We start from the raw sequence: 14,605 nt of genomic DNA, 5'->3' as shown, positions 1-14,605 counted from the left end.
GTTCATAATAGAACTGTGTTGTGTTTCCTTGTGCTTCTTGCTGCATTTACATGTGGCTAGGTGTTCTGACTGCAAGCAATACTTTCTGAAGTGGCTGCTCTTGATTTGTGCATCCTGTCAACGTAAAGGGGCAAATGTTAAAATGGGTCTGCAACATGAATGCCTTGTAGTGCAAAGGGGATCCATCCCAGTTCCTCCAGCAGCTCTGGTCTGAAAGTTGACTAGTTTAAAGTTATTAAAGGAAGTAAAGAGCTGGTGTTTACTATTCCTTTTACCACCTTAGCCACACTGTTAAAAAGTATCCCATCCATTGTGGCACTTCCAACATTTGTTTCCTCTCCTTGTTGTTAAGTGGACATTACAGAGTTGTAAGCATTTTATACCACATGCAAGCTGTATAGAATTGCAATATAATCAATTAATTGATTTTTACCCATTTGCACACTCAATCAATGCAGGTGGCAGTGGTGGCCTAGCAGTTAAGGCGCAACTGAGGTGCCACTGAGCAAAGCACCGTCCCCACACACTGCTCCCAGAGCCTGTCATGGCTGCCCACTGCTCACCAAGGGTGATGGTTAAAAGCAGAGGACACATTTTGTTGTGTTCACCATGTACTGTGCTGCAGTGTATCACAATGACAATCACTTCACTTTTCATTTCTGGGCCTTGAGGTGACTTCAGAGTGCATTGATTGCTCCCAACTACGTTACTTCAGACCACATTATTCCAGTGATTACGCTTAACTATGTTACTCCAGTGATTACTCCAGAATACACAACTTCAGGGATTACTCCAGACTACATTATTTAAACTATTATTCTGGACTACATTTCACTGGAGATTAATGTAAAATGCATTATTTCAGCCTACATTACTCCAAACTACATTACTTCAGACTACATTACTCCAGTGATTACTTCAGACTACATTTCTTTAGATTGTATTACTACAATGATTATTCTAGAGAACATCTCCAGCAAGGGGTTTATAGGAACAATAAAAGATAATGAAGAGAATGAGGGCTGCAGGATGGGTGGTGGTGTGTTGTTTGGTAGTCCTGATGAGAGAAGTGTTAACACCACACTGCTGTCCACCTTAGAGGACACCTCTTTCCTGCGTCTTACTGTGGTTCTGATGTCTGACAGAGACTGTAACTCCATTCATCACCACAGTGAAGTCAGTGCTCTGAATGTTTCATTTTCAGATGCTCACACACACACACATGTTCACAGGGTCGTGAGGACCGGGGGACTTGCAGTCAGGAGAGAGCTGTACAGACTACGCCCTGGCAAAGATGCTGGTCCTGATCCCCAGAGTTCTTAAGGGCTGTGCTGCTCAGCCGTGTGAATTTATGCACCAGATCTTTAACCTGGGTCTGAGACTGAAGAGGCTCCCGGCACTCTGGAAGACATCCTGCATTGTTCCTCTTCCCAAGAAAAAAAAACACTCCAAACAACTACAGGCCAGTGGCCCTCACCTCTTATGTCATTAAGGCACTAGAGCAGAGGTGGGCAAACTACAGCCCGCAAGCCACATCCAGCCCCCTGGTTTTTTAATCTGTTTTGCCGAAGATTAGTACGGAATTGCCCAAATCATTTCTGACTGCATTCATCTGAACTGGTCCTGTAATACTTGTCATTCCACTAGGTGGTTAGGCACAGATAGAGCTTTGTAGGTTTTTACACAGGCTAGCATGGTAAATGAGCACCAGCTTATGCGTTTCGTTCAAGGCGAGACAGATGGATGCTGAAGAGTTGAAACGGACATTAGCCTCTGGCGATTTCGTTTTGGTTGCACCGGCAACAAAAGCAATGTCAGGGATTGTGGAAATATTTTGGCCATGATGACCCATTCTTGATATAAAACAAAAGGCCTGTGTATGTGCACATATTTTAATAATGTGGCAAGCTTTTGCCAAACTGAGACCGCATTAAGAGCATTTTCTTTGTACAAGCTGGTACACGACACCCACTTTTTACTTACTGACTAAGTATGCTCTTATTCACCGTGCACCCTTGCACCTACACTAAACTGTATTTAACACCCATGTAACACACATTTTTACATGAAACATTTACTCTAGCGAGCCTTTCTCTAAAGTGAAGGCTGATCAGCAACACTGTTCCTAATATAAAAAGTGAATGTTAATATGAACACTGCATGGCTAATATTTAGGCATCTAGTTCTGGCTCGGCCCATCTGTCAAATTTTAAATTTGCACTAGAGAGACGTGCAGGAATTTCCCTCAGGATTAATAAAGTTTTTCTTAATCTCTTAATCTTAACTTCATCTGCTGCTGGAGAAGTGGAAAAGCAGAGATCAGTCACACTTCTAGTCAGAGAAGATCAATATTGAAAAAAGGCTGTTTCACCGACAGGAAATTGTGGTAATTGTTACTGACATGGCCCTTTACTCTCATCTCTGTTTTTGTCTGATACAACACAAACACACACACTCTCTCACACACACATACTAGTTTCTTTATGTATATGAGGATGTCGGGTTTTCCAGATTCCTTATGTGATGAATTATTTGGCAGATAAAAAAGAAATTGATCAGGTTGGAATTAACACTTCAGATCTCAGCACCTGTTTGCTTTCATGGTGTGTACTTAATGGCACAGATACAGGGGTTCTGTACAATATTACACTTTCTCCTTATTACACTTACACAATATTACTCTTTCTTATTTACTTTCTTTCTTCTTCTATCATTATTATAAGACCATTCATTTTAAAGATGTATTTTGTGTTGTGAAGACCAGCAAAATGTTCCCATATAAAGAGCATTTCTGTTTTTGAAAGTTTGTTTGAAATGACAGTAGTAAAATTACACACACACATCTACACCCAACACACACTGAATGTTTGGTGGCGTTCAGGGTGGTTGAAGTCACCTGGGAGTGGCACTGCATCTTGTGATGTGGAACACAGGGCCCTCAGGTCTGGGATAAGTTCCATGAATACACAATGCAGCCCGTGCCACATCACCAGCTATGTACAGGAAGTGACCTTCTGCCCTCATGGGCACACAGCAGCGTTCAGCAGATGCTGCCTTGCTGACTGGGGAGCTTCTCGGGCCTGGTGAAGAATTCAGATGAGCCCTGATTGGCGGGTGAAGGATCTGTTGTTGCCAGAAGGCTCTGCATGGAAGCGTTTGCTCCTTTTTGCTGCTCTTTTGAGTTGGACTGTAGACCAGGTCCGTGTACAGCCTATAGCGGCCACACCAGAGTGCAGAGATTGAAGAGAGGGAGCGATGGTACTGGTTTCATCCTTGGACTCATATTTTACCAATAATTTATAATCTCAATATTATATAATCAAACGTGATAATTAAGAAAGAAACAGTTAACACATACCGTTAATTAGGTCTATAAAATTATTATTAGGTTGGAGTTTCTCAGACATTAAAATGCTTCAGGTGAGGCATATATGCTAAAACATTACCAGAGTATTAAACAGAATTTCATACAGAATAACATAAATGACAGTAAATAGATGAACAAATTCTAAAACAAATCAAATGCTATAAATTATACTTGTTTAATAAAATTATAGCATTTTTTTCCTCATTGTTTTAATTTATGGTTAATAGATTTTTTGTATCTGGAGAAGACTACAAATGAACTGTTCTATATTTCTGCAGTTGTGTTATGTAGTAGTTGTGAGGTATTCTCCATGCAGCAGCGGGCGGTGTGTCAGAGATGCTGGAAGCAGTCCACATGAGCATTAAATCAAAATGAGAATCATCCAGAAAGCGCTTCGATAAGCAGCAGAGTGCTTAAACCCAGATAATCCGCTCCAGATATATGCACAAAAATCAGCACAGGAATAGTGAGCGTCCAGTCAGACTCAACAGGCACTACTGTCGCCTTGCAGCTCTGGCTGTTAAAAATAGCATCTGGTAATGGAGAGCTGGGATCAGGACGGGAACTCGGATCCTCAGAAGGGAATGCAATTTAAATTCCACGCTGCTGCCGATTGCTTTTTCCCGTCCGCTGATGACGGCTGTGATACGCGATGGATGGGGGAGTTTAATCCCCGTCACCTCCAACAAGGCCCATCACCAGGGAGCCGCGCTGAATAAGAAACTGTGAGGAGGGGACAAAGCAGCCTGTGCTTGGGTGGCAGATATACAAGAAATGAGCTTCAGTGTGTCTGTTTAATTGTTTATCTGTTTGTGTCTGTGTGTATAGGTGGAGAGGGCTCAGCAGAGAACAGTCAGAAGGAGACGTCCACCTGTGACATTTGCCAGTTCGGGGCAGAGTGTGACGTTGACGCTGAAGACGTGTGGTGAGTGAAAAGTAGGATTAATTTTTTACCGGAGCTTTATTTTCATTGGCCTGTTCATGATATCATCTCAGACTCATTTTTTATTTTGTAATGAATGTGAAGCTGAACCTGGAGACCAAGTAGGACTGGGTTTGGGGAATGGAGAAGTGTTTCTCGCTGTTCTTTGTGTTGTTTGATTATGCCTGGTCACCAGACCAAGTCTGATTTCCCAGGAGGGCTCCAGTCTTTCCAGCTAACTGGACTGAACCTGCTGGGAGTTAACAGTACAGGATGAGTTCCATCTTCATTTAAAGGGAAATGGGCTTCTCCATCATTCCATTCGAATTCGCCAGTCGGTGTGAAGGGGCGGGAGCACAGTGTAAATGGGTAAAGAGTGATGGAGTTCAGCTGTGACTGAATGTCGCAGCAGGGAGTGATTGACAGGATCAGCAACAAGGAAAGGTGAAATGTTTTTACATCTCAACATCCAGCTGTTCCCCAATAATCTGCTTCCATTCAATTTGTTGGGCCTGTTAGAGGCCAAAAATGTTCAGACAAACTGTATAAAATTATCTGCACCAGTCTCACACTATTTTGAATAAACAGGGGCTGAAATTTAGGGATATTATCACCAACATTATTATTGATACATGAGAATGAGGCGGACGTGCAGAAAATATGTGAAGATGAAGTAAAAACAATGCAACAATGCTTTCGGTCCAGATGACATTTCTGGGGGTTTAGGAGAGATGGCAGCGTAGTTTTTTAACCTTTAACCCTCAAAAGAGAGAGGGTGCCTTACAAGGGGAGAAAAGGTGTAATGGTGCCGGCTTTCAAGATTCAGGTTAATAAATTACGCTAAGTGTAACACTGAACAATACCCAAACTGGTTTTTATTAATCAGAAGAACAACTCTTTTGTAAGAGCATTCGTGATGACAACTTACAGTCAAATACTCAAAATCTTGCTTATTCAAATTGTGGTTTTATTAACATGGTTCCACTTTATTATGCAAGTGGGCACAATTTTTTTTGTAATTCAGGTCTCCTCAATGTTTATTTATTTGATCTGTTTCTTATTTTGAGGTCAAACATGAAGCACTTTTATTTTACAAAAGGAAGACAGTGGTGAAATAGTTCTTTGCATGAAACACACATATTATTTACATGTAAATGGTTTACAAAAGCAAAGAGTAAATGCCCAAGCACTTTGTTACACAGTGATTAAATGTGATTTGTCATATTGCAGGTTAGTTTTTCCCCACCCACTCCATAATCACACAGTTTTAGGTGAATAAATATGTTTATAATGGAAAACATGTACTTCAGAAGAATTAAAATTAAAAGGGAAAAAACTGAATTTAGGATAAAAATAGGTGCTACTTGACTGCTGATGCTACAGGTGCTTTTAGGCAGTTGTACATCTCAGTTGGTTTTCTCCAAGTAATGTTGTGCTTTTTCTGAAGTAGTAGCAGTAGTCTCCAACAGCACTTCCCTCAGGTCACTGAAGGAGTTGGATCTCTTCTCAATGTATATGCCTCCAGTTTCAAATATCTAGTCTGCTTGGAGGGACACCTGGGGAGGATGGACACTGCTAGGCCTCAGATGTCTTGCAGTCCCTCATCAGTGCCACCATATCCGTCTCAGGTCCTACTGCTTTACCTTCTGTGTTTGAAGGCCTGTCTTCATCATCACAGGTGGCAGATTCTGACACCGAATGGATCAGGAGAAAAATGATGGGTTAACTGGACCCCTGCTGAAGTGATTCATTAGTCATCAATCTCCCAGTCAGTCACAGGGCAGAATCGGTCAGTAGGAGATTGACACCAAGGCATGTGGTACCTTGCAGTTGGAGACCATGGTCACTCTGTGCTTTGCTGCTGCATGTTCTTGGAAAGTGGTGATATTATTATGTTCTCCTATATAAACCTATGTATTTGGTGGGGCAGTGGTGGCCTAGCGGTTAAGGAAGCCCCATTATCACGAGGTTGCTGGTTCGAATCTCGTCTGCCAAGGTGCCACTGAGGTGCCACTGATCAAAGCACCGTCCCCACACGCTGCTCCCAGAGCGCCTGTCATGGGCTCACTAAGGGTGATGGATTAAAAGCAGAGGACACATTTCATTGTGTGCACCGTGTGCTGTGCTGCAGTGTATCACAATGATAATCACTTCACTTTCACTTTAAAGTTATTGAAATTTCATTGACAGATGAATGTATAATGAAATACACAGTTCTTGTAAGACTGTGTGAAAAATTCTTTCTACATTTACTACAACATTTAAAACTTCAGAGAACATATGGTTAATTATTGAGAAGGTGAAGTTAGAAAATTGAAGATCATAAAGCAAGGAACTGACCAGAACATCCCACCAAACTGCAATGACAGGAAACCATTCATTTCCACCTGAATGTATGTGTGCAATGTGTGTGTGTGTGTGTAATGTGTAAAATTGTACTGATACAGCAGCAGCTTCAGGGAGTATCGCTGTTCTACTGCCAGTTTTCTAAATTAGACCTGTACTGATATGTGATCCCACTGACATCCAGTCCCACAGACACACACACACACACACATCCAGTCAACATCCACAAATACACACTGAGCCCAGATCTCATTCACCAACACACACACACACTCACACACACTTCCTGTTTCCAGCACAGCACAGTTTTAGAAGAGCAAAACATAGCAGGTAGAATTTCAGTCAATTTTTAAATTTAGTAAAATATCAATTTAACAATACATTTAACACAATATTCACTGTGTGTGTGTGTGTGTGTGTGTGTGTGTGTGTGTGTGTGTGTGTGTGTGTGTGTGTGTGTGTGTGTGTGTGTGTGTGTCAGAGAGGGAGAGGGTCTCTATCTGGCTTACAGAGAGGATGCATCTTATTGATCTGCAGGAGGAATGTGGTTTTCCTGTGATCTAACACTTACCGTCAAGCTTCCCGAATGACTGTTGTTTAACACACACAAACATACACACACACACCTGCACACAAACTCAAAGAATAAACAGTTCTCTTCACACACACAGCAACTAGACTCTGCTGAACCATTGATTTTTAAAAGCCCAGACAGATAAAGAGAGAGAAACGTTGCACTGCCTGCTAACTGAGCTTTATACATTACCACTTGATCCACTGGAGCTCACACTTTTCTCTTGGTTTTTTATATTTCATAAGATTTATCACCATCATATCTTCTGCAGCCATGCTGCAGGAGGGACAGCAGTCACCATGCTGTTTGCCACCATTACTTTTAACGTCAGCATCATGTTTCCCAAAAACATCATAGCATCAATCTCAAGCACCTCCTGTTTCCCATTATTCAGCTATGAAGATTTCCTACATGGTTCCTGCAGTCTGTTTGCAGAAACAATTTTTATCATGTGTTCCAGTGTTCCGAAGTTACTCTTCTGATTAAAAACTCATAAGATCACTAAAGACTAGCGGTTAATAACATACTGGTATAATGACTGATTGGACGCAGTCTGGAACCAGACCTTTCTCGCATTTTTTAATGATTTATATAATACAGGAAAATATATTAGATTATATTAAATAAATAATAAAAAAAAATTTCCTGTCCTCACACCAACTACCTGCATATCCTCTTTCTCCACCTCCATAAATGACCTTGTAGGTTTTCCTGTGTTCCTCTTGCCTGGCAGCTCCAAGGGTGGGTTTTTTTAATGTTTGGCCAGAAGGTCCCCAAAAGCCACGCCTTCAACAGTGGTTCCAGAAACAGTACTGTAGGGTGTGTTCATGGTTCATGTTCCATGTGAATGTACCTGAAGTCAGGGTTTGCTCTATCATCAACATCCAGAAGGACAATAAACAAACTGGCTACAGGATTAAAGGTCGGTATTCTTCTTCTGTTATTTTGACTGCTGTGTGTGGGCATCGATGACCTGGTTAATAACCCGGGTAATGCTGGTTCATAAATACGTCCATTACTGTCAGGTGACCTGCTAATGAGTGACTACTGAAGGATGTCACATTGTGAGCATGTGTGATGTCGCTTGAAGGTTGTGCCTGTGTGAGGAGCTTCGTTAAAAAAATTAACTGGCTCAAACATTTTACCGCCTCCGACCTCCACAGTGTGTCACTCAGCAGGCAGCATGCACCACTGGAACGTGTCACTGAACAGAGACTCCACCTGGACGCCCGGGGCCATTGTGTGACCTGTCCCATCTGTCTGTGCTACAGGTGCGTGTGCAACATCGACTGCTCCCATATCAGCTTCAATCCAGTGTGCGCTTCAGATGGCCGTTCCTACGACAACCCATGTCAGGTGAAGGAGGCGTCATGTCAGAGGCAGGAGAGGATCGAGGTCAAGTTCCTGGGCCACTGTCAGGGTGAGTGTCCCTGACTGTCTACTGATAGGAGAACATCTCCAGATGTCACTCAGATACCTGCTCTAATGATCATGTGTCTGTCTCAGGTGACATGATCACTGGAACCAAACCTGGCGATGGACACTTTGCCAGAACAGACTTCACTGGTGAGTGTGGGACTGAACCTGTCTTAAACCGATGTTCTCCAACACCTAATGTAGCTCAGATCTTTGTGCTCCTTGCTGCCCTGTAGAGGAGAAGGTGGAGGAGGCTGGAGAGGTGGCCAGAGGTCTCTACATCCCCTGTCCTGAGAACTTCAAGAACTACTGCGTGCATGGAGACTGTGAATACCCCAACATGCTCTCCACACCGTCCTGCAGGTAGGTCACAGAGGAAGATTTTTCTTAATAAAATCGTTTTTAACTGAATGACAAAGATGATTAGTTCTGCTACATGGATCAATGAAATGCATAAATCATCCAAAAACAGAAGGACCACTGAATGACTTAAACATCCACTAATACCTCAAAAATATCGCGATTAAATAACAGGCTATATTTTAATGAACTCATGGTATATATAATAATGACAAAAGAATAATAAGAATAAAACCACAAGTTTTTTTCTGGACCTCCCCTCTTTAAAATTCTGTCTTTCTGATGAAAGCGGCTAAGTCGCAGGCAGGCAGTCTGAAGACACAAGAAGAAGCACACACACACAGCTACACACACACAGCTATTCTCGGTACATACACACACACAGTCACAGACATTGCTGTCAAGAGGTGGATCTTCAGCTCCCCCTACTGACCATCCACTGTTGTATCTTTTCCAGAGAGCCAGACATCATAATGAGACTCATCTTCTATGTAATATGCTAATGTTTCTGCCTGAACACACACACACACACACACACACACACACACACACAGTGAAGTGAAGACTGGGATTCTGTACTCAAACACTTTTTCTCACATCCGCATTTCCCTTTTCTTTCATGTTCCCCTCACGGCCCTTGTTTTCTCTGTGTTCCATTGCTCTTCCCCGTTCCTGTCCTACTGTCTGCCAGCTGTCACTCTGGATTCAGTGGTCCCCAGTGTGACACTAAGGAGTACAATGTGCTGTATGTGGTGCCGGGATCTGGAAAGCTCCGCTACGTCCTCATCGCCTCCATCATCGGAGCTCTGCAGGTGGCCATCATCTGTGTGGTGGTGCTCTGTATTACAAGGTGATGGATCCCAGCACACACACACACAGATCCTGTGCTTATCAACATGGTCCAGTAGGACCGGAATACCACACACACACACACACACACACACACACCCATTTACACATCCACAAGCATAACAGTATTTTATCATGGCAGTAAAAACAAGATTATCTCACAGTTTAATGATAAAGGAGATCCTGTAATTCAATCAGAACTTGCATTTTGAGGTTTAAAATGTGCGTTGTTAGTTTATGCCGCAAACAGTTTAGTTGAGCTTAGCTACCTTGTTAGTGGTCAGAAACATGTTCATCTTTTCTTCTACAGCTGTGGCAGTTTGTGAGGCTTGTATCTAGTTGGAAGCTTGTTCCACCATCTGGTAACCCAGACTGACATTGCCTTGTGTGTAGCACCAGGTGAAGATCTGTTGAGGACCACAGTGGTCTGGGTTGAAGTTAAGCCTGGATAATGGACATTCAGATTGGCACCAATACTGTAGGTGTTTATTAGTGGCTTGAATTTGAATTTAAAATTGCATGAGAAAGTTAGATAAGGATATGGGTACATGTCACACTAAAGACAAGGATTTTTGTGATTATAATTAGACAGTGAAGGTCTGTAAACAGCAGGGTGATGTGACCTTTTTGTATCAGTACTGGGAGACGACCACTGGGAGACGGCCTGGAGCAGGGAGAGGAGGAAAGGTCTGATGTTTCTGATGAAGTATAGTTGGTCATCAGTCATGATACCCAGCTTTCTTGATGTCAGGAGAAAGAACAAAGCTATGAACCTGATTTGCTATTGTGTACGTGCTGCAGCACGGAACGAGTTCCAGAACAAATCAGAGCTTGATTTGTATGACTGTTTCAAAAGTATGTTCGATCTGAAAGTTACACTGACTATGCAACTGTAAACTTAATTATATTTAAAACCTAAAAATAAGCAGTGCACTCTGGACGCTCAGCGCTCTCTCTGCTTCTCAAAATCATTTGTGCTCCACAGTCCGCATGCAGGCGCTGATGTTCTCTCACCATCTGCAGTGTCTCTGCAGTCCCTCCTCCCTCTCAGCCACCATCTCTGATCATGAGTGGAGCTGGTGTTTCTGGAAGCCCTCCACCGTGTGAGCAGGAGTAATTAAAAAGAGTCATATAACGAGCTGAGCGAGGGACAGTGGAGTGTTTAGGGCGCGGTGGTAAACCAGCCTGCAGCTGAGTGGGACACCTGCATCAAGAGTCACTATTATGCATATTTTGTACATGTGTTTATAGGTGAAAGCAGTAATTTGCATTTTCATTGGATGGCACAGTGTTATATTCTGCTGTTAAAATGGACCCATCAACAAATCCATTTTATGGTTGTGTACACATGAGACATAATGTGAAATTAAAATATTTCAAGGGTTGGCTATATGGGCATAAGTGACATTTTGGAAAATAATGAGATATACATATCTAATGAAAATACTTGATCAACTCTTTATTTATAATTATGGTATTATTATAATAAAAAAAACAAATTCCATATTTGAATATTATTACAAAAAACAGTTAATGCCAAAAATGTTCTTTATTTTAGAAATATTAAAAATATTGTTCACTATACATTGTGTATACACTGTGAAGCATGTTTTTAAAGAAATGTGTTTTTAAGAAAAGTGTGGTCTTTTTTTTGTTGTTGTTGTTGTTGGTTTTGCTCTAGTGTAAATATGGCAAAATATCACTAACTCCCTTGCTTTATTAAAAACAATGCCCTCCATTTTGAACATTTTCCCTGTACAACACAACAGTGAGCAGCAGGGGGCAGTAAAGGGAGAAAATTGGAACCCGAATCTGTTGGATTTGAGGACTAAAGAAAGAAACCAGACGGTGGCAGCGTTTAAAGTTTTGATGAATTTTGCACATTTTTTTTCCTGACTCCTGGTTCCTGTCTGCACAGGAAGTGCCCACGCAGCAACAGGATCCACCGGCAGAAGCAGATCTCGGCACACTACAGCTCAGAGAACACCATGCGCGCCTCCACCCGCCTCATCTGAGCACCTAGAGCACTGAACTGTGGGTAATGGCGGGTGGGTGGCCTGCTGTGGCCCCACCCTGCGAGCATTCCAAAAAGAGACGCTGGGCCAGCATGGCCCCTGGCAGAGACGGGGCGGGGCTTCAGGACACAATGCCTTGGCCCTGCAGCGCAGGACGTAGAGGAGCAGGAGGACACCGTGATATTAGAGACAACGTTTTGTTATGTATGGCCAATATTTCCAATAGTTAATTTGTTTTGTCTTGATGGGGTCTTTTTCTGTAATGTAAATAAATAATTTATATCACATAAAACACAGTGCTGCCGACTGGGTCAATGGTCAATAAAAAATTCTACAGAATTCTCGTAAAAAGTCTTCTACACATCATTAGAGCTGAAGATGAAGTTGGGTGCTCGGTGACTGGGCAATATATCAATTTCTTGGTCAGTCCTTTTTTCAAACGTCTGTGTCCATTTCTTTTATGATATACTGATTCATATTCTGAATATATAATGTTGAATTGAGAATTTAAGATTTCCTAGCAAGGTAAGCTTGCATTGGTAATGTTTATTAGGAAATATCCTAACAAATAAGATGTGGCTCATGTTGTCTGATACTTTATCTTTCTGTTTTCTGCATTTACAGAAATATCCAGCCAGAAACAAGAAGCCACTGCTTGCCTGTTATCTGTATGTTGGAGAAGAGGAACTAAATAATCACCCTTCCATAATGCCCTTTTTGCTGGTGTGTAGTTATTTCTGACACCCAGAAGATGAACTTTAATGATTTTTTATAAATAAAAAGTTAAAAGAGGAGGATCATGCCTGTATGCATGATTGACAGCTCTTACACACATGCTTCCTTATTCTGGATGATTAAAAAACCCCTCCTGTCAACATGCCCCGGAGTAGCGCAGCATCCATCTCCTCTGTTTCCCTCAGTTCCCTACAATCCTACTACTATTAAATTTCATTTGTGTTCATGTATAAATGTGTCAAATTAAATGAATGTCCAGAAAAAAAATCATTATATAGTTTATCATGATTGTCCCTTTATCTATATGTCAGCAAAATGGGAAAGTTGTAAAAAGCTGAAGATCTGTACCTATTCTTGTTTTGCAAATCGAACACATAAGAGACAGAAGAGCAAAGCTGAAAAATGCTGGTGCTTCATGAGATGTTCAGACTGATCCACGATGAAGAATTCCCAGCATTCCTGTCCAGTGTAGTTGTTTTTCAGTTCATCCAGCAGAAGTTAGCATAATTCCAACTTCCTGCCCACTCAGTCCCTCTTCCTGTTCCAGGGGTAAGGGAAGGGCAGGAAGCTTATGATGTGTCTGTGTGCTTGAGCCCCACTCCCTTTCAGGGGGTATTATATGAATGTTTGTCTTGTCTGGTCTTCTCCATCTACACATTTTTCTTTGTCTCAGCAAAGTGGCCCTGAAGGCCACAGCAGGAGAAGACAGGAACACACAGTGCACCACATGACACTCACTGTGCATCAACGTCTGAACATCATTCTTGCTGGAACCACCAGACAACTTGGATATGGGATCCTATTTAGGCAAAGCTGGAGAAACCAGGCTACATCATATTTAAATTAACTTTTACATAGGCCCAAGACTTGGACCAATAAAAGTGTCCAGGGCCACCCTGCAGCCCTCAATTTCCTCCAAGTTCAACGTGCCTTTTAACGAGCCCCTAACACGAAATATATTTTGACCATTATTGCTTAGATGCTATTGCTCAGCTTCAACTTGTGTTAGAAAACCCTATCAAATGATGTTTAATGCATTGAAATGAATTAGTTTCACTGAAAAAAATATTCATCAAGACAGAAAGGTCAAATTTTGGCAAGACAAAATTCAGACTATTGATGTTGCCACCAAACTTCACTGTTTTCTGGGTGAACCTCAGATCCATGTGACCAGGTCTCGTGAAGCTCCTCTCAGTCCTCTCGAGAGTTGTCTTGCGGGGTCTGCCTGACCTGGGCTTGTCAAAAACGTCTCCAGTCTCTTCAAATCTTTTTTTTATCCGCTGTACTTGACACTGAGACACATAGAAGGTGTCTGCCACATAAGCAGTGGATCTGGTCTTCAGCCTCTTGATAATCAATTCTTTAGTCTGAATCTTAGGCATGTTTACAGAGGTCTAGTTGCAGTTGATGTGAAGGTCTAGTGTACTGGGGTTCTTTTTATACACACCTCAGACCTAATTGATCCATAATTAGTCACGGATGAAGCTCATATGACAAGCTGAAAACACGTATGTCTTTGCAAAAATTGACTCAATTAATTATTTTTGACAGATTTGTTTTGCACTGAAACATTATTACAAAAGCTGTTGGGAATAAAATGAGCCATCTTGTAAAAGAAATCTTGATGAGAAATATATTTCATAAGCACTTGAGGTCAATTTGTACACAAGCAACAAGACTTTTGTCAGGGACTGTAAACACCACACAAGGCCAAACTTATATCCAGGCACATAAAATAGGTCAAAAAATCCATAACTAAAATTTAAAGTGGCTTTAAATTTCAATTTCCCCAAGTGGATTTCCCAAAATGAGACAATGGGGAAATAAAATGAACCCCTCCTCAGCCTAAATGGACCTTCTGGATGATTTAGATCTCCTCAGTCCCATATGTTGCATCACAGGAAGTGTCACATGAAGGACTGCCCCAGATAAACCAAACAATGAAATATGATTTATAACATCAAAACATCATATTGCTTGCATAACCCTACAGTGTTAAAATGTATGTTTGCCATATAATG

General features: G+C 41.7%; 1 protein-coding gene across 3 annotated transcripts in view; it reads left to right on the top strand.

Annotated features, from left to right (window-relative positions):
• The window catches only part of tmeff2a (transmembrane protein with EGF-like and two follistatin-like domains 2a), a 63,797-nt gene extending 49,933 nt beyond the window's left edge, over nt 1-13,864 (top strand). Inside the window, exons 5-10 of one of the 3 annotated variants that reach the window (XM_028991728.1) lie at nt 4,196-4,292; nt 8,481-8,629; nt 8,716-8,775; nt 8,862-8,988; nt 9,677-9,835; nt 12,474-13,864. In XM_028991728.1, the coding sequence (XP_028847561.1) occupies nt 4,196-4,292; nt 8,481-8,629; nt 8,716-8,775; nt 8,862-8,988; nt 9,677-9,835; nt 12,474-12,540 (659 nt within the window). In that variant the 3' untranslated portion in view covers nt 12,541-13,864. The other 2 variants (XM_028991729.1, XM_028991727.1) reach the window with 2 other exon arrangements.
• Nucleotides 13,865-14,605: the final 741 nt, after the last annotated feature.

The sequence above is a fragment of the Denticeps clupeoides genome, chromosome 9, assembly GCF_900700375.1.
Source record: "Denticeps clupeoides chromosome 9, fDenClu1.1, whole genome shotgun sequence".
Taxonomy (NCBI): Eukaryota; Metazoa; Chordata; class Actinopteri; order Clupeiformes; family Denticipitidae; genus Denticeps; species Denticeps clupeoides.
Note: the sequence above shows the minus strand (reverse complement) of the source record. Positions and strands in the feature narration are given on the sequence as shown.